Source organism: Patagioenas fasciata, chromosome 3 (genome assembly GCF_037038585.1).
Source record: "Patagioenas fasciata isolate bPatFas1 chromosome 3, bPatFas1.hap1, whole genome shotgun sequence".
NCBI classification, from domain to species: domain Eukaryota; kingdom Metazoa; phylum Chordata; class Aves; order Columbiformes; family Columbidae; genus Patagioenas; species Patagioenas fasciata.
In genome coordinates, this window is record NC_092522.1 from 59,075,401 (window position 1) to 59,095,186 (window position 19,786).

The 19,786-nt window shown below is 37.1% G+C and overlaps 1 protein-coding gene across 1 annotated transcript in view; it reads left to right on the forward strand.

Annotated features, from left to right (window-relative positions):
• Nucleotides 1-19,786, forward strand: part of ESR1 (estrogen receptor 1) — a 161,590-nt gene that overhangs the window by 105,372 nt on the left and 36,432 nt on the right. Inside the window, 1 exon segment of the mRNA XM_071806429.1 lies at nucleotides 2,958-3,293. Within this exon segment, the coding sequence (XP_071662530.1) occupies nucleotides 2,958-3,293 (336 nt within the window).

The following is a 19,786-nucleotide window of genomic DNA, read 5'->3' on the forward strand; positions in this document are numbered from 1 at the left end:
TGAAATAAAAATGTAAAAATAGATTTGTGTGGGACATTTCCTCCAAACGGGTTATGTTCCACTTTGCTCAACGCACCACTTTTTTTCAAGGTAATGAAAATCCAGTGCGAACCTTGCAGACAAATTAAAAATTAAACTGTTGTTCTTATTTAGAATATAGTTAATTTGTAAGCAGCTAAATGTGCTTACGAGTTGACACCTTATCTGTGTTATGTCAAATTCTCATCACATCCTTGTTTTACTTAACAAGGCTGGCCTGGAATAAGTAAAAAGCAAAATCAAAAAAATCCTCTCTGATCTTTCATTAATCCATGCCATGGAGGCTTAAGCCAAAATTGCTCTGTTCGTGTTTATTAACCCTTAATGGCATCTTTTCTCCAGCAAATTTGGCCTACAGCTTTCTAACATGCACCAGCTTCTAATCTATTCACACTTACAGATTTGTTTCTGCATGGTGTGAAAGAGAACTCCTTGTCTGTCCTGACCCTTGTGTGGGGTAGTTTCAGTTGATACCATCTTGTATGAGAAGAGAAGTGTCAGTGTTCGTACCTTATTCATCTTCTTCCTACTCCTGATTTTGTAATTGTATCTGAGTTACCATACAGACCCACTCAAATTAGTTATTTCTTGCACCAAACTTGTCTTTACTTGTCTTTCTCTTATCCCTTTTTCTTTCATATATATATGTATAGATGTATTTAATGTGAAGAACAGAACTACGGACAGTGTTCATTGTAGCGTGCCTTATGAGTTAATAAAATCTGTGATTTATGAACATGCTCTGTCCTCCCTTCCTCTCCTGGTAATTTCTAGCCTTCTATTTACTTTCTAAACTAACTTATCTGATATCTTTGTAGTATTATTCTAACCCCAAGATCGTGTTTCTGAGTTATGTCAGTTCTGAGTCCATCTGTTTATGAGTACAATGAACAGTTCAGGCCCCAAGCATACTTGTAACTCTTCAAAAGAAAAATGCTAGATGAGCAGCTGTAGAATTTGGGATATGAGAAAGTTTACAAATGTTTTAGTATGTATGAACCATGTGGTTTTGTTCACATGATTATGTCTGCAGGTTGCACAGGCAATTTTAATTCAAAAACATTACATTTATATAAAGCATACAACAAAAATACCTGTTGCAGATAGAGCACGGTTTCTATTGACTATGCCAATGAAGTAAGCTACCAATGAGAATAATAAGATGAGGTTTTGCCAAAATAAGCAAGTCTTGCATTCTTTCTTAGTAGCAAGAATTTTCCCCTTTACTCCTAAACAGAAGCAGTTTAGTGTTAGGAAAAATGGGTATTGCTGAATGAAAAATAGGGGCAACAATCCACTGGAGACTTTGGCTTACAACTAGTTTAACACATGGGAAAATGTAGAGGGGTTAAGTAGTAGAAGGGATGAAAGATCTATTGAATTCACTTTATCTGGGAAGATTAATAGAATAGAATCAGGAAGCCTACTAGATTTTGAATGAATTATACTCAAAGTGGTTAATCTTCAAGTACTAATTCAGTGAAAATATCACCGTATTAAAGGAAAGAGGCAAACAGATCTAGAGATCCCCTCTGTTCCTTTGAGACTGGGAAAGGACACCTGCTGATATGATCTAACATTTATATGAAGGAATATTGTATGCAAGATGAAGATGCTGCTAGCAAAGACTGGAAATCTAAAGGTTTAAATTTTTGTGGTGTGAAAAAAGCTGCACAAAGATTTTGTTTTCCACTCCTCCACACATCAGAAAGACATGTATTCATCACTTGCAAGTGCCAGTTGTTCTCAAAACTGTTTTTCTTTAGTTTTTTAAAAATTGCTCTTTCTTCTCTGTTATTTGGATGGTTTCCCTCCTTCTCTACAAATACTGCTGCTTCTTTTGATTTTCAAAGTGGGACTAGTGCTTTTTTCCATATTGCATGAGAACTCCGGAATAACTCGAATCATAAGCTTCCTTGTCCTTGTAGCTCAATTCCCTGTCTGCTTTCCCTATTACTTGCTTGTCCGTCACCCCTATTTGATGATTGATTTAAGTATTTAACTCAGCCTCAGAATGCATGTGCCTCCTCCACTTGGAGCCAGACTTAATCTTCCCTTTATGGTTGCAGCCCACATGGGCTTTATCATTATATTTTTCTTGTAACCTTTCCACAAAGGGAGATTTTGTTCCACTGTAAGGTCTTCTGTTGTTGTTCTAATTGGTATGGCTGACTTGATAATATCCCAAGGCTTAGGGTCATACAGTGCTAAGAACATTGCAGAAATGTAATGACAAAGATTATTTCTGTTGCAGTTATTACAGCCTTTTGACAGTAGGTCTCCCACATTAGATTCTGAGGTTGCAATTACCTTTCCTTCTCTTACTTCTGTTTATCTACTTATATGGCATTCTTTATTGCTGTATAAGCTCATCTTGTAATGGGAGCTTTTTTAGATGGTTTTTATGTAATTGTGAAGATCACAGACTCAGTAATAGAATGATATTAATTAATGGGTGAACTTGAACAAAACTTTCTTGGATAGTTTTTGAGAGCTACTTCTGTCACCCATCTGACCCAACCAGATCATTAAGTTATTATTGATCATTCATTGCATAGTTGTCTGCTGGAGTTTGGGACATACATTGAAGTTTGTACTGTAAAGAAATATTCATTTATTCCCAATTACTGACTTGGTTTTGTGGGGCTAAGCAGCTATACAGTGTCACTAGTTTAAAGTCCTGTGTAAGCCCAACTGATCTGAATTTTAGGAAGGAGTGCACTATTCCTGACACTACACTTTAAAAAATAGTTTTTCTCTCCAACTACTCATGTAAGATTTCATATATAGAGGAAGAAGTCTTCAGAAAATAAATGCTACCTTGGTCTATCAACAGCAGCTGCTGATTGGCTGAAGCCATGTGCATGCAATACATATGTTCAAGGAAAGGAGTTCATTATATTCTTGTGTGTCTCTAGGAATCCGGAAAGACCGCAGAGGTGGGCGAATGATGAAACAAAAACGCCAAAGAGAGGAGCAGGATTCCAGGAATGGGGAGGCTTCTTCTACGGAGCTGCGAGCTCCCACCATTTGGACAAGTCCACTGGTGGTCAAACATAACAAGAAGAACAGTCCAGCCCTGTCCCTGACAGCAGAACAGATGGTCAGTGCCTTGCTGGAAGCTGAGCCACCCATAGTTTATTCTGAATATGACCCAAATAGACCATTCAACGAAGCTTCTATGATGACCCTGTTGACCAACCTTGCAGACAGAGAATTAGTCCACATGATCAACTGGGCAAAGAGAGTTCCAGGTAAGGACAAAAAGCCCCAGTGGACTATAAAAGCCTCAACATGACATGCCAACAGAAAAAATATATCCTGTTTTTCACACTATGTTAATGCAAATTTTTCACTTAAGTTCAAATACCCAAAAAAACCCACAGATTTTATGTTATGTTGGTTGATAAAAATACTATATTGCAATGTAAGTGACTTTTGAAGAAATATTTATTCTGTCTTTATAAACAGTTTTTTGATTGCAAATCCTTTTTCTTTCAGATAAGAACCAGCAAAATTAAAGGTTAAAACATATTACTAAAACCCAAATGTAATATATTTGATCAAATTATGTTAATTATTTAGATCCTTTTTCAAAAAAGGGTTACTCTCATGTCTGCAATGTAAACTATAAATCCAGAATCACTACTGAGCTGATAAATGTTAATGTTATTTGTTAAATTGCCAGTTTACCTTTTTGACTATGAATTACAGATCTTCCATGAGTCTTGGGTCTGAAAACAGAGCCAGGATAGCGATCTTTTTATGATTTTTTTTTTTTTTTCCTACTGGAACTAGATGTTTTTATCTTTACCATTTTGGTGCATCATGGTTGCTGAACTATGACTCCTCTTTTCTGGAAGGGAATTACAGAATTATGGGAGGGATGTAATATTTTTTATTGAATGTGTATTACACATTCATTCATGTGGTTTAATTAATTTATATCAATCAAAAGAGTAATTTTGTAATTGATCACCTTTTAAAATTTCAGTCTACAAGATTACCTTTTATAAGTAAATATTTAAATGTTTATTAGAAATCTATTGCACATGTTCTACTTTTAGCTTTGTAAAATGCCAGCATACATGGAATTTCATACTTTAAAATTCACTGGGATTCTGATCTCCAAAATTTTTACTGTAGCCAATTATTTCACTAAAATTATGTGGCTGCTTTATGAAGGGGTGTTAGAGAACACTACCACAGCTCTCACTCACGTGGTGCATTACTCCCAGGTTATGCCATTTTTCTGGTTTCCTTCATTTAAATTTGGCAAGGATCTTCCTGGCGAATCAATAACCCACAAAATCTGAGTCTTTTCCAGTCCTCATGGGTTTCTTTTTACCACCTTTCACATGTCACTTTGTGGGCTCCAGCTATGATCAATAAGAACCTGTGTGTGTTTCATTTCTCATCGTATCTTATAAGAAATCACCTGAGAATTTGATTCTTGACAAAGTCACAGTGGCTAAGACCTGATCCACAGTCTGTTCAAGTCAAGGGTGCGTTGTCTTAAGTGTGCTTTGGATCATGTCTTTACAAAATGCTTTTGAAAAATAAACATGTCTATAGTGTTAAAGCTACTCAGTATCTAAACAGATGAATTCAAATTACTTTTCTACTGATTTTAGAGATATAGGTGGTCTAAGTATATTAAAATCCATTAATTTGCATTCAACGTGAGTGTACCGAATTCTAAATTCATTATGTTGTCCAACTGGAAACATTTGTATTCTATGACATTTGATTTTGATAATTAATGTAATTAATGAAAATGTGTTCAGATACAAAGCAATGCTGTTAGGGAACTCAGATTTGGTTTTTATTCAGAAATCTCTCTAAAACTGCTTGTCACAAGACGATGACATCTGGTTAAGAGCGAAAAACTTTGTGGTTTACCCAATACATCTTTTATTTTCTAGCAAAGCTTCTGAAATGGGAAAATCAAATGGATAAAGTTATCAATTATTTGTGTATATCCAATGTATTTTACACTTAAATGAATGTGCCTATTAGTTGCCAGAGTAGCTCCTAAGAAGAAACTAAGCCAAATGAAATGATTCTGTGTTTATAAAGTAATTGGTACTCTAACAAGTGAGGTTTGATATAAAAGTGGTAAACTTGGTTAAAAAAACCCCAACAAAATCCCTTCTCTGTCATAGTTTGATCTATTAGGCACTGTACCAAAAATCATACCAAAAGGAAGTCCTAAAGCAGGAGAGATAGAGTATGAGTAGTTTGAGGATTCTGAAAGTGCTGTACACCTAACTGGCTCTTGGTGTTGTGTCTTGGAGGACTGTATGTATGATCAAAATCAGAAATTAAAGTATTGAGGCACAATCGTTTACCTGCCTCTAAAATGGGCCTCTCTACAGGGCTTTGAGACTAGGAATTTTGGAGCCAGGTGCTTAAATCTTTTTTTTGGATCTCTCATTTGATGCCTAGAAAAGACTGAGTGTCCTTAGTTGCTGATACTAAATCTTAGAGGTACTGATCACCTTTCAAAGACAGGGCCTTTGCTTGAACTGTTTGCCTGTTTCCTTCTGCTGGAATGTTCTGGCAATTAATGTATTTTAAGAGAAATGTGTCTGGCAATGTGTCATATTTTCACCTCCATGGTATGCTGCCTTTGAATACTCTGTTATTACTAGAAATTATGCAATACTGCCTAATTAGAGAAGATTTTTGTATACTTTATGCATAAACAGAGGAAGTGAATAACTTTTTTCTACTAGGTGAAGTATTTTGTACAACCGCATTGTGGGATTCCACTCAGTTATTTTCTCAGCTAATACACTAAGGTTTCAAGCTTCAAAAGCAAGGGTAAAAACATCTTTTTTTTCTACAAATCGAATGTGCTTTTTAACGGTAAAAAAGAAAAAAAAAGCAGTTGCAAGAAGCAGACTCTCCTATGCACACCTCTCAAGCCGTGGAAGCATTGCACAAGTTCATTTAGCTAAATACAGGCTCTTACCTGATGGTAAGGAAAGAGCAAAGTCAATAGGAGTGGCTGGGTTCAAAGCATGTTTGTTGAGGAAGGAAAAAAATTATATGGACCAAGCAGAAATGCAATGGAGATGCAGCTTACAAAAAAATATAAAGACTTTCAGGCACATGATTGGGATTTATTTTGCTATGCAGGCTTTAAAGAAGGAAGAGTGTGTCAAAGCAACTAGTAAAAACATTGCTTTGGTCAGCTAGTCTTTCTGGTGAAGCTAGAAGATGAACTGAATATAAATGAATCTATTCTAAAAAAAGAAAAAAAAAAAGATGGACTGCATAGTGTAATGTAGGCTGAAATCTGCTATAAAACCATGCTGAGCACAATCTGCAAAATAAAGTGAGCATCTTTGCAAACACGCCCTAACTGGCAAGGTGAGAACCGGCCCAAATCTTTGTTGCAACTTGTTCAGCATCAGTTCAAACTTGCTTAAATTGACTCTGCAATCTTAGTGGTGCTAAAAAAAAAGCTGAGGAAAAGAGAACTTGTGGCAGCTTCTTGTGAATAACCTTAAAAATTATCTTTGATATTTAAGTATAACATGATTGTTAACTGAGGTCATAACAAAGTTCTCCCATGACAATGCAGTTCATGATATGCCAAGAGCATAAAAGCTTGTTTTAATATTCCTTTGAAACCTTGGCCACTGATGCAAGTGTCTTTGCCAGATTACATGAACAAAATTCTTGTACAGTGTCCTATGGCATGTGCAAAAAATTCAGGATGCCCCACAGGACCTGCTCTTTATGTGGCCTCATGGGGATTTTGGCTTAAGTCCTCCCAGATGGCCTCTGTAACACCAGCAGCTGCGCATAAGGTGGGTGCAAATAGATTGTGATGGGCTAGACTTTACATACACATGTAAATGGAGCCTTTTTACCATTTAATTGGGACAAATCACTAAAAATCACATCTATACAAACTATTAGCATAGATGAAAAAATGTTCTGCTCATTTCAGAATCATGTTTTCCTGAAAGATACGGCTTTCTATTTTCTTCTTAGTTTACAGAATATCTTGGGGATATAATACCACTATCAGCCTCATAGAATGAGTTTTTTAGTTTAGTGAATTTTCATCATGGTCTTTCATGCAATGAGAAAAACTATAACTTCACTTTTCCATAGAAATGCTGATATGCCAAAGGAATTAACTTATTGTATTTCTTTATTCTCTTACTACATATATCATTTAATAAATATATTTGGAGTATACTCTCCAAAGGAAGCTGTTATTTCCAATGCAATGGTCAATAGTTTGGTTTTTTTTTTTTGTGGAGAAGCTCTCGAGATGGTAAGAGACATTATAAGCTTATACATTGAGCTCATGGTAAAGAGTGTAGCTTTAAGGAAATCTTGTTGGGTGACATCTTTGGCACTGCTGCTACAATCTTGTATAACTATTTACTACAGGTACAGTAGCTGTACAACTTAATAGCCCTAAAATGGTACGCTGGGCATACAAGCTTTGAAGTTTTGATGTGATTCACGGTGCTGTACTTATTTTATGGCTTCATGAACCGAGGAGATAAACATTTTGGCACTGATTTTTTTATTTCAAAGCCACAGAAGTTGCTCTTTTCTTAAGATATTGTTTTCCTATTTGACCTTCTAAACTGCTCTATTTGTTAAATTAGGAACAGTGTGTAAAGAAGCCAACAATAGCCACAATTTTATATTGCACTCCAGTGACACCAAACCTTGGGAAAAAAAAAGTCAGCTTGCAGTGGAAGGAAAGAAATCTTATACAAGAGTGGTGTGTGTTAATAAGCCTAGATGTCTTTAGGTACAGGGCAGTTTACAGAGCTTCTAAGTGCAGTGATCTTCTTGGCAGTGATTTACACTTCGCTTAAAAAAAAGAATGGCTTGCTATTCATGTCATAATTTTGAATAAATCTTCCAAAATATCTGTTTTGTATTGTCTTCTCCTTTGACTAATGGGCTTGCTGTGGAGATTTGTAAAATGTTATTAAAAAACCCACCAGTGTGTTTATCTGTTTAATCTGTTGAAGTGATACTTCAACTGCTCCCCTGACTTCATGGGGGAAAACAGAGGAAGCAAATAGATCTGTAAGCAAAAGAGAAATCATAACAAGCCATCTGGATCTTAATTCATAGCTGCTTTTTGTGAATTTAATTTCTGTGAAGTTTCAATTCGCTACCATGAATGTGAGAGTTAAGAATCAATCCTTATAGTGGAATAAGGTAATCACTTACCATTTGAATTTGAACATCAGACTGAGAGGTATCATACAATAGCATAATTATGCAAGGCAGCAGGGTTAAAATTGTTGAATATGAAAGAAAATATTTCCATTTTTGTTTTCTTGGACCCTTCCAAGTGGAAGGGTCTGGTTGTTGCTTGTTCCCTCTACCACAGGGAGAACCTTGGGATGTTGTCTACTCACTACCCCTGTCTCATTTCATCTTCCAAGCCACAGCCTTCATGCCGCAGCCCTTCCCCATGAGTTTCCTGGCAGTGGAGATCACAATAATATATTCAAACTGGGGAACTTCATTTGCATAAATTTACAGTCAAGGGAAACAGAGAAAAGGAAAGGTAGTTAGAGAACCACTTTGAATCTTTCTTTAGAGGACCTTTGAATGAGCTCCTTGAGACTTTTCTAATACATAACTTGCAACATTTCATAGGGTTTTTTTTACTTATTTGTGCTAGCTATTTTTACAAACTCCTAAAGCTAATTCTGTAGTTTTCCAGACTTTATTTCTCTGTCCAGAAGAAGAGATTCTGAAGAATCAATCGGGTGTTGATGCCTTTATGAGAGTGCTTGTATTTCTTTTAGAAACATCCTGTGTCCACAATTAAAAGCTTTGCTTCACATGTGAGGTGATATTTTATTTACAAAAGCCTGATAAATGCCAGTAATTCTTTCTAATATTACAAAAGTCCAATGTTAGAATAATTCATAGAAAGTGCTATGTTGTCCTCTCATTCACAGATGTTACTTTGTGTAGAGGGGTGACTGCTAAAAGCTATTGAATCAAGCACATTATCCGACTTTCTAGCCTACTTGAATTTAGGAAAGCTGTAATAAGATACAAGTTTATAAATAAATATAGAATGAAAGTGACTATCTTTTACTTATGTTGCATAACTGCAGTTGTTCTTTGTGCACAGGACCAAAAAATGGCGGAAGCTTTTCTTTGAAGTAGAAGAGTTTCGGTTAAGATGGAGGTGAATATGAGTAACATACTGTGAACATTCTTTTTTTTTTTTCAGATAAAATGTGTTATGTATATTTAGAAAAAAAGAATATTCTTAATAATATTTTCCCAATAAATCCATTGCAATATGAACCCCAGTGTTTCTTTTTAAATGCTATAATATTTATTTTCCCAGAGATAGCTTAGTTCCCTTCTTTGTTTGTCAAGGTGAATAGTTTGAAAAATGATTAATACAGGTATCCAAATCCACTCATTTATTAGTTCAGTGCAATAATTATGTTCTACTCTAGGTGGTTTGGTTTTTTTTTGAACAACCTTCTTTAGGGTGGCGAACCTCAAGTATATATATCTCTACCTAAATATCCCTGAAAAGAATATGTGCTGAAGTTTAAATTTAAATCTGAAGGCAAACCTAACCTGTAAATCTCTGTTGCTACAAGTATGCATATATCCAAACACATTAACATTATGGAACTACTCCACGTATGTAAAGTTCCTTACGTACACAGTGATTTTAAAATCTAGACTCAAAGTGCTGTTACAAGGCTGACTCTGTTCAGAACTTTGCAGAGTAGGAACTATTTTAATTCCAGAGTTTTGAATTTTGGGGCTTCCCAATAACCTGTCTCAAAGAATAAATATCTTCAGTAACCAAAATTGACTTACTGTAAGTAATCGTATTTACCTGTTTTTTATATAGTGTCAGATAAGAAATAACACCCAACAGGTAAGAAGGAGCTAACAGTCTTTAAACAAGAGCTACTTACATATTGGAGTTCATTGGGTGTTCAGTAACACAGAAGTTCATTTGATAATAAATGTTTGAAGATGAAATTCTATTGGTCTTGGCAAATAAAGAGGTAAAAATGAGCATCCATAGTAATAATTTTAATATTTTTAGCCAAAACTTAAGGAAATTAAATTCTTAAACTGTAATATTTTATTTTTAAAAGCAACGATCGTTTTATAAAAACATTTCCTGCTATTTTTCTTTGGTTGATAAGTAATTTACACTCTTGGATGAACATAGCTGTCTTAAAGTCCTCAGCTATGCTGAACCCTGAAGCTTTCCAAGAAACACTCGTTAATTTCCACTCTAAGTACACAGTAAGTAATGATCCCTCCTGATTTATTTATTTCTTAAAATAATTTACAAAAAGAATATGTGATTGTTGGAAAGCACTGATGCGATATGCATGTGCATGCGTACATATCCATTGTTCCCTCTTCACATAATTCACATAAATTGGCCCTTTTTACTTGATGTTTAATAACTTCAACCTAATTCTTTTAGTTTCTCTTCAGTACTGCATCTCTCAGCACAATCAGCTGTAATTCCAGTTTAGAGGTTATTTTAGTGTCATCTGTATTAGTTTTCTGTTCAAGTGGGTCATTCACTAAAATCTCACATTAGATATATATGAGGTTTTAAGATACATAGAAATAATTAGGAAAGATTTATTGCAGGCTTCTTCTGGATAGGCTCGTAGCCTGTCTGTATTGCTGCAGTGGTGCATTATATGACACATCTGTTGTGCAGCTCATTTATTTTCTTTGATTATCTCTCCAGGAAATGAACTGTGTATCTAAAGAGTGTCTTGTTTTGTCTGTGTGTTAGTTATGGACTGCTGTGAATTTAAGCTAGTGAGAGCAAGTTAAAGCACATCCCACAGTGGAGTGGGGAATGAGAATCTGTGATTGCCTTACAAAATATTGCCTTCTCTCTTCCTTATGGAAAGTTCTGTTGCTTCTGAGAAACACAGTAGTCCATCACAGTCCTCATCAGGGAGATGAAGATGAATTATTTATCACTGCAGCTAGAGGCTGAATCTAGACCTAAAGCTTCTTAAGCCTCTTGGACTCCTGGAAACAGGAGGGATGAATCAAGACACTGACTTTGGCTCAGTGTCCTGCTCCCTTTCCCCACCCAAGAGGGGCACTGCTTAGCATGTTGGGTAGTGCACAATGATTCTCTTGGGTATCTGGTATTCCTTGTCAGCAGGCTGACCTCAGAAAAAGAAGGTACATGTTGGTAGAAATGTCAGTGATTTTTGTCTTTGCAGCTTGAGATTTTTGTTTTGGAGTTTTTTCAGTTAATCCAGTAGGAAGCCGTGAGGCACAGGAACAAGATTAATATATAGACAAAAGGAAAAGTGCTGTTCAAAATCTTGCTTCAACTCTAGACAAAATGTGTTGTGTTCTCTCTTAAATGGCATTCTGGAGTGTTTGAGGAGATGATCTATAAAATTAAAATTCAAGAAATCTCATTTTAATTGATTCAAAAAGATAAGGAATGTGGCATACTAAGTTAATTAGAAATTTCCAGAGAATATTAAATTTTATCAATAGCCTAATAATGAAGCATCTTCTCCAACAGCTGCTGTCCCGCTGAAAATATGGCTGCAAATAGATAAGTGGCTACATGGGCTGCTAGCAAGAGAGCCAAGTGTTTACTAAGACATTGAACAGTCTTTAACAGGGTATATCAATTGTATTAGAAATAGTTGACCAGAATAAAGCTAAAATCATAATATTGCCATATTAATATAAACAAATATACTATTGCATGTCTGACCTATTTCAGAAATCTCCTTTGATTGCTATGAAGGTAGCATTTCTTTTGAGCTTCACACACATTCGTAGCACCTACTTTGTGAGATTGTTGTTTCACAAGTATTCCAGCTGCAACACCAGCTAGAGCAGTTCCTGCCCTTCTACTCCCTTGAGTTCGGGTGGCTGTGCAAGTAGTGGGATTGAGCTGGGTTAAAAATAAACCTTTTTTCATGTGTGTTTTGGGTTGCCTATAACTTGTGAGAGCTCTCCAGTCCAGTTTAGCGCAGTGTAGTTGTGCCAGTTCAAATGCAACAGTGAAAGTATACTGGGGATGAACAGGCAGATACTAATATAAAAGTGATAGGAAGAAATACCCATGGATCTGTATCATCAATAGTAACATACATCTCTAACTCAAGTCTTTTCCTAGTCTAATTTCTCTTTATTTCTAGTTCAAGAGAGAGAGTTGTTGTCCAACGTGTTCTGTATGAAAGGCAAGAATCTTCTAGTTACTTGTACCATTTACAGCCTTTATTCTACTTGCTGAAGTAGATGTTGTGGAGCTTCTACTTTGCATGTTTCTGCTTGATCTGTAACATTTTCCATAACACTATGCCAGAGCTGTGAGGGGTTGAATAGTTGAAGAGGAAGCGCAGTAATTTCCCCCTCACTTCCTGCTCTGATAGGTTAGACAAACCGTAGAATAGTTATATAAAGATGCGTCACACTTCACAGAGATTCATAGTTCCTAAGTTTGCTTCCACCCCTGGGGTACAAGAAACTTTACCTCCTAGGAGGCAAAGACCGGCTGTTCATTTATTATAGAATCATAGAATAGTTTGGGTCAGAAGGGACCTTCAGAGGTCATCTAGTCCAACCCCCTTGCAATGAGCACAGACATCTTCAACTACATCAGGTTGCCCAGAGCCCTGGCCAGCCTGGCCTCCAATCTTTGATACCGCTGAGTATGTCTTAGGAATAATTAATTATGTCTAAGTCTGAAATAATGTAGTATATTTAAATGCTTATTTTTTTCAAATAATTTATGTTTCTTAGCTCTCTCTCTTCTCTGTTTTTGTACCTTTGCTCCATTCTATGCCTTTTTTTTTGACCCATTTTAATCAAGTGTTGGAGAGACATCCTGACATTTGAATGAGACACCACCGGGCAATATAAATACATTTCCCTTCCTGTCTTATTTCATCAGACAGTTAAGTGAGAGTGCTCTTTCTTTAAAATCCAAATTAGACTTTTTTTTTTTTACTTTTCTTATAGATTTTTCTTTTCATGTTTGTTTTATCAGTAGTAGAACTTCTGCAAGTTTTTGGTAGAACTCCATCATTGGAGTCTGGCAAACTCAGATCTGGTCTTCTTCATCTGACAGTGAATAATTGTTACCAGCTTTCCTAGAAGATATTTTATTTACAAGTAATGCCATGGAATAACTTTTAAGTGCTAATTTCAAGTAGGTGGGAGACATATTATCTTCTCAGAAACTGCCCTGAAATAATTCAATAATGGGATGTCAGAAGTAGTTTCGTATGATGCCGATGAGCTGATTTCCCCCTTCTTAACAACCTGCCAGCCTGACACTGTGTCTCGTCTCTTCTGTGTCTCTAAGTGAATTGAGAATAGCTGATGATTATAGGGGTAGGACTATATTTAAGTGTGTTTGTAGATGCTTATGAACATATACAAGCTGTAGAAACATATAATGAGATCTCAAGAACCTTCTAGATATCATCATATGCAGGCAACATCATTTGGGTAGCAATCAGATGATATTTCCTGCCTCAGGGTTCCTACACCAAACACAGTTCTGCCTCTGAGGACAGGAACTTTCCACCAGGAAGAGCCTTCTGTATATGAACCAAATTGCGCCTTGAGGGTCAGTATGGTGATGCTATTCATAAAATGATCTCCAAGCCTATATGTGAACTGTGTGAAGCAGCTGCATTTCCTGATCCAAGCTACAGGTTTTATTTTCATCCATGAGGAATCTGTCAAACTCACATTCCATATGCAGGTGAAAAAAAAAAAAAGAAATCCAGTTTTCTCTGCAAATGAGAAAGATCACAACTACCCCTTTCTTAACAGTTTGAAAAAAAAAAAAAAAAACTTCTGGGGGAAACTTTTTGAATTTTAAGTTAGACATTTTTCTTCTAATCTTTAATTTCTGCTATTGTACTTATTAGAAGATACTACTGTGATTTTTTTAATGTAATGGAATTTCATGCAACTTTCCAGTCCTGATACGGGATGACAAATAGGGTTTATATCCAGTTAGTTTGGATGAGCTTGTACACTGTTCCAAAGCTTTTCCAGATGTCTCCATCAGAGTTGTGCGAATAATTAATTTCTTTGTTCCCTGGCAGATCAAACATTAAAAAAGAATCATTTTCACTTAATGCAAAATGACATTTTTTGGCCTTTTTGTTAGATAGTAACTATTTCAGGTGAAATGAAATATTTTATTCAATATGAAAGAATACTGTTCATTAAGATTTTGAATAATTTAGTCATCTGTTTAAAAAGAAAATAAGACAATTTTGGAAAAAGGTGTCCTAGATTTTGTATAGATTTATATACCTTCCACAATGCTGAGTAGGAATAGGTGCCTGGTGGGGTGCTGAAAACTGAGATGAGGTAACTGAGGCGGACACTCTGTGTTCCCTTATAGAAACCGGTCCGATTTTATTTGTTTATTTTTATTTTGTGAAGTCTGATATGTTCTCCGGAGTGTTTTATACTCATCAGCCTGTCACCTGCCAACGTAAAATGTTTGGTCACAGTGCTTCCAACCAGCTCTAGCTACAGAATATGTCTCAGGAGGCAGTATAGGAGCTTGAGTACAAGGTGGTGGTTCTCTAAGCGCAACACCCATGTTTTGTGTAGACACCTAAGCCCTGTCCATGCAACAATTTCCTGAGGTTGCCTGAGGCTTTAAAGATGCTGAAATGTGCTTTGGATTTGTTATCAATTGAAGGAGAATGTGCAAGCAAATGGACTTAAGTAAATGATATGTCTTCTGGAAACATGCTGCTTGCTAACTTACTATAATAGATTTCCCTGGACAAGAAAATTAATACAAATGACCAGCTGCATTCCAGTGTCTTGCTTTCCCTGTAATGTATTCCTTTGCTCTGTCATATGATGACACTCCCACACAGCTGCTAAAATGCTCTTGTTGTTGTAGTGGTTAAAGGAAATTGCTGTAATTAATTTTGCTGTTTTTCTTCTCTTTGATGTGTCATTACAGTTTCTTGGATAATTTTTCAGAGATTGGGTTCTGTTCAAAACTAGTCATGTAGGGTTGAAAAGAATAGGTGGGAAAATAAACATTTGAGCCTTATTTATGTATGCTTGTATTTCTGTTTTGATGTAGGTACAAGACAATGTAATGAACATGAAAGAATATGTATACATAGTTTCTGTTACTCACATACAAGTGCAGTAGACAAAAATAAGGCTTCTCCAAAAGTGAACAATCTGAAGATATAAAATGGATGCAGGTGCCTTAGTCAAGCTGGTTTTATTTCCTAATTGACCATAAAGAATGACCAGACCATGAACTCTGAGGTTATGCTTAATTTCTTGGGTACAGCACATTATGTTCTGAGCAATTTCTATTTGTAGTATTGAAGCAGTTTTAAGCTTCAAGTTCACTGCAGACTTGACAGTTTCTCACTCTTTTCACTGGGTTGCAAAATACTTCTCTTTTCTGCTAGTTCCAGATGCTGCCACAGTGAATGTTAATCATTTCAGTGGTTAGTACAGTAGATCCTGGGATGGAATAGACTGTGGAGCAGAAACCTCAGTGCTGTGTTCACTGGATTGTATGAATGAAGGAGGGGAGAGGGTAGCCCTCCCAGTTTCATCACATGAAAGTCATTGTAGTAAAAAAAGTTGTTAAATTCAAAACTGATAATTCTCAAGCTTCCAGGCATGAATGGAGATATAAACTGAAATGGTGAAAATGTAATTCTTAAAAGAAATTATTAGAAATAATCAGACGTATAAAACCAGGATTTTAGAGATGTTCAGAAAAAATAAGGTTAAAAACATTTAATTTCAGCTTCTAATTCTGTTAATAAATAAATAATATTAATTTACAAGAATGGCTGAAGCTATTAATTGTGTTACTTTGTAAAAGTAAATTTGGCTCTTTACCAAAATGTTCTTTATTGTGTTATGACAACCTTCAGATCTTTCATATAGCTCTTATAAATAATGGAGCAAAAAGGATTAAAAAATGCAACAAAGGACGTATTTTTATACCCTAATGTTTGTGGAAAAAATGAGGGGCAGAGGTGTGAGCTGCCTATGGTACAGTAGGTCTCCAGGCTCACTTTGAGTTTTTTTCACTTGCCACCCCTGTTGTGTCACCCATATGGTGATTAGACCATGTGACGTATCTGCATTGCCTTTGTTCACCCTGAGGTTTTTCAGAGCCCTCATCCTCCAGCAGGGCCTGTCTCCCAGAGCCCCAGGGAACACGAGGCAAGCGGTGCTGCCCCAGCCAGTGCTGAGCCAGAGCCGGCAGAGCCCCACGCCAAACACCATCCTGCTGCTCTTGCTCTTGCTAATACTCTGGAAGTACTGTCCCATCCAAAGCACCTTTGCTGATGCAAGTGCTTATGAAATTAGTAAAAGAGTGTAATCAAAGCATGTAGGTGCGCTCTGTGAAAGAGAACTGGGAAGTCTCATAGGTTGATCTTTGCCTTTAAAATTCTCCCCTGATAACTGTGTACTGAAGAGACCATATGAAACCTCACAAGGGCATGCTGGGGTCATTTGGAAACCTGTGAAAGAGTCTACTTCAGTCTTCTTCCTTTTTCCACTTCCAGTGATTATATGTTTGCTTAAAAAATTGATTAGCGATTGTTTAAAGAGACCTTTTGCCTCAAATGATTTTTCTCAACAACCACAAAACCATCACTTACATTTGACTCAGATTGTGATTGGAGCACAGCCTTGTACTTTAGTAAGGAGGTCAAGCAAATGCCAAAAACCTCATGCTCTCTTGGATGCAGCTGAATGTACAAAAATATCCAAGTCATGCTGGACATGACCTCAAGTCTCGGGGCAGGTTTACACAAAGCATAAACCATCCGAGGCAGTTGGTGCTCCCTGGCTGCCAGTCGCTCAACTTTTACACTCCTCCTTCTTGCTGGGTTATTTCTTCAGTTGGCTGAGCAGTTGAGACAGCAGAACAGACCAGAAGAGCAGCAGTTCTGGTGGGGCAGGGAGGGGGAGCAGTGGGAGGGGGAAGAATGAGGTAGAGGACAGCTTGTATTTATGAGCATGTCTTTTGAGTTCATAAAAGTCAAGCAAGAATGCATAGCCAGCCCCACAATTGATTTTAGCTGGATTACTTTTGATGGAAAACATTTTGCATAGCAGTGACCTCCTACAAAAATGACAAATTTGAAAAAAAACCCTCAAACCTCTTGCAACTGGCCTGAGTATAGATATAACTTTAGAGTCACGTAATTAACTGCTGCAGACACGATAAAGAAAAGATGTATGACTTCATACTGCATATTTTAGTCAGCAGCTAATAAATTTTCTGTAGTATCCTTCTTCACCTGTGCAGGGAAAGATTCAGAGGACATTCTTCTAAAGAAAAGCCTTCACATGCAGCTGATGGCCTGTTCCTGCACCTGAAATCACTGGGAACAACTACTTTTGTCCTGTTCTCAATATGCAGACACCCTGTGTGTTTTATTTGTGAGCCTGAGCTCCTTCAGTAATAGCACAACTCTCAGTGATAAAAGAACTATAAAGTAGCATCTTAAAGTGTAGCCAGAGTCTCAGATGTCTTGATCACAGTCCTGGCATGACTGGTAATTAACATGCTTTAAATTACTGGTATACACTGTTGCAGAAATGTGTTGTGTGATAATAAACATTGCTTTTTGTTGATCATTTGAAACGCTTGGTTTTTTTGTACAGAAAATACATATATGTCTCCCTTATTGCTTCATTAAAACTGTATGCTAAACTTTCACTAGCAAACTGTCAGGCAGCCTTCACTACCAATAATCTTATCACAGTATCACAGTATGTTTGGGATTGGAAGGGACCTCAAAAGATCATCTAGTCCAATCCCCCTGCTGGAGCAGGAACGCCTAGGTGAGGTCGCACAGGAATGTGTCCAGGCGGGCTTTGAATGTAATTGTTATTATTATTAACAGTAATTGTTGTTATTATCATTTTGTTCTTTTTCTAATAACTTTTAAACCTGGTTGTTTGGAGGGGGGAGAAAGTTTAGGCCTAGGATTTTTTTATATAGTCAGTTACCTTGCCTAGATTAGTGAGTGTTTTATAACCAATTAAGAACCAATGCTTGTTTAGTTCACTGCATGCAGATTTTCTGTCCACACTCTATAAACAACTTCCTCTCCAACTCTTACTTCGTAAAGTTTTGCTTCCTTTTTCTCTTTGAAACATGTTTAGTTGCTTTTGTTTTGATTTTACCTTTTTACTGATTTGCAAGAAACAGAGTTTGCACTTGAGTTCAAGGAGGCTTCTCCATCCCAAAGATTTTGTGGCTGAAAGGATTAGAGGGTGTGCTGAGAGCCTGCCACACCTCCAGCCTAATCCTGCCGCCTCCTGGATGAGGCACTTAACCTCTCAGTGTTCTATCTATAAAATAGATTTAATAATACTTAATGGCTTTACTGCTCTTTGAAAATGTAAAGTGTTATGTGAGTGCTGATTACTTTTATTATGTTCCCTGATGGAAGGCCTCAACATTATTTGTGTTAACTGGTGCTGCTAATGCACTTTCTAGAATAATCTTTGGTTAACAAAGTGAAACAGTTGCAAAGTAAAAACTGTTTTAGTCAAGGCAGGCACATGAAGGAAGGTCAGGACATGAAAGCACTTAGCTTTATGGGGTATGTCTATGCTGTGTTTCAGCCATGGGCTTGAGCTACAATGCAACCCCATTTGTCTTCTCTACAAAGTAGACCCGTGTCAGGGAGAGCACAGTGAGGAAGAAACCTGAAGTTTTGGGCACACAGCCTGACCATCCACCAGCATGGGACAGATTTTCCCAGGCAATCAAATCCTACAGAATAATTTGCTCAGGCTGCTCTTCAGTGAGAACTCGCCATTCTCAGATCCCACAGGAGTACTCCAAAGCTTGGGGTTGGCTCCCGGGCTGGGTGTTCCCATAGAGCTGCTGGGCTAGCATATGGTCCTCCTCCCCAGGAGCAGTGCCGGACAAACTGGTGCTATGGATTTCTGACATTACTCTCTGGCAAGACAGCAGTATTTCATAAAAATGTGGCAAGGATTTGTCAAGAGAAGAGAATGTATGTCTGACCAGTGGCGACTATCTGTCACTACCCCTAAAGTGTTTCCATGGCTCTAAATCCAGACTGTGCTTGGTGCAAAATGTTGACTTTGAGTAGGTCAAATTTCACTTGGCTAACTTCTTAATAAGCTTGCTTTGGCATAGGAAATTTTAAATAAGACAGTATTTATTAGATCTGATGTATGCAGGGTACATTTGGTTGTAGTTTAAACTGGTGTGTACCTGAAAAAGAAAGGAGAGACTCCTGTCCCACTGGCTCTTTGGACAAGGAGTGGCTTCAGGAACTTTTTAGTCTCCTCATCCTTAGAAGATATTGACTGGACAGACCTGTAAAAGTGTGCACTTATTGTGCAAGAAGAAAACATTGAATGCAGTCCTGATGACTTTACACATTCTTAGAAGATGGTTGAAACACTTCTCATTTACCTGAGATAGGCATTTTACAGTTGTCGTGATGCAGCTCTTAGGTGGAAGAAGAAAAGACCAGCTCCTAGAAATGGGATCTGAAATAGAAGTGACAAATGGGACATCCCTGCAGCATCTTGCTCCAGGGACAGCATCAGGTATGGAGGTTGACTGGGGCAGCACACCTGCCAAGCCATAATACAGATCTCTTAAGGTGAGTTCAGGGAGGATGGAAAACCCCTGTGGAGGAGAAGCTTACTTGATCTTGCCTTTCAG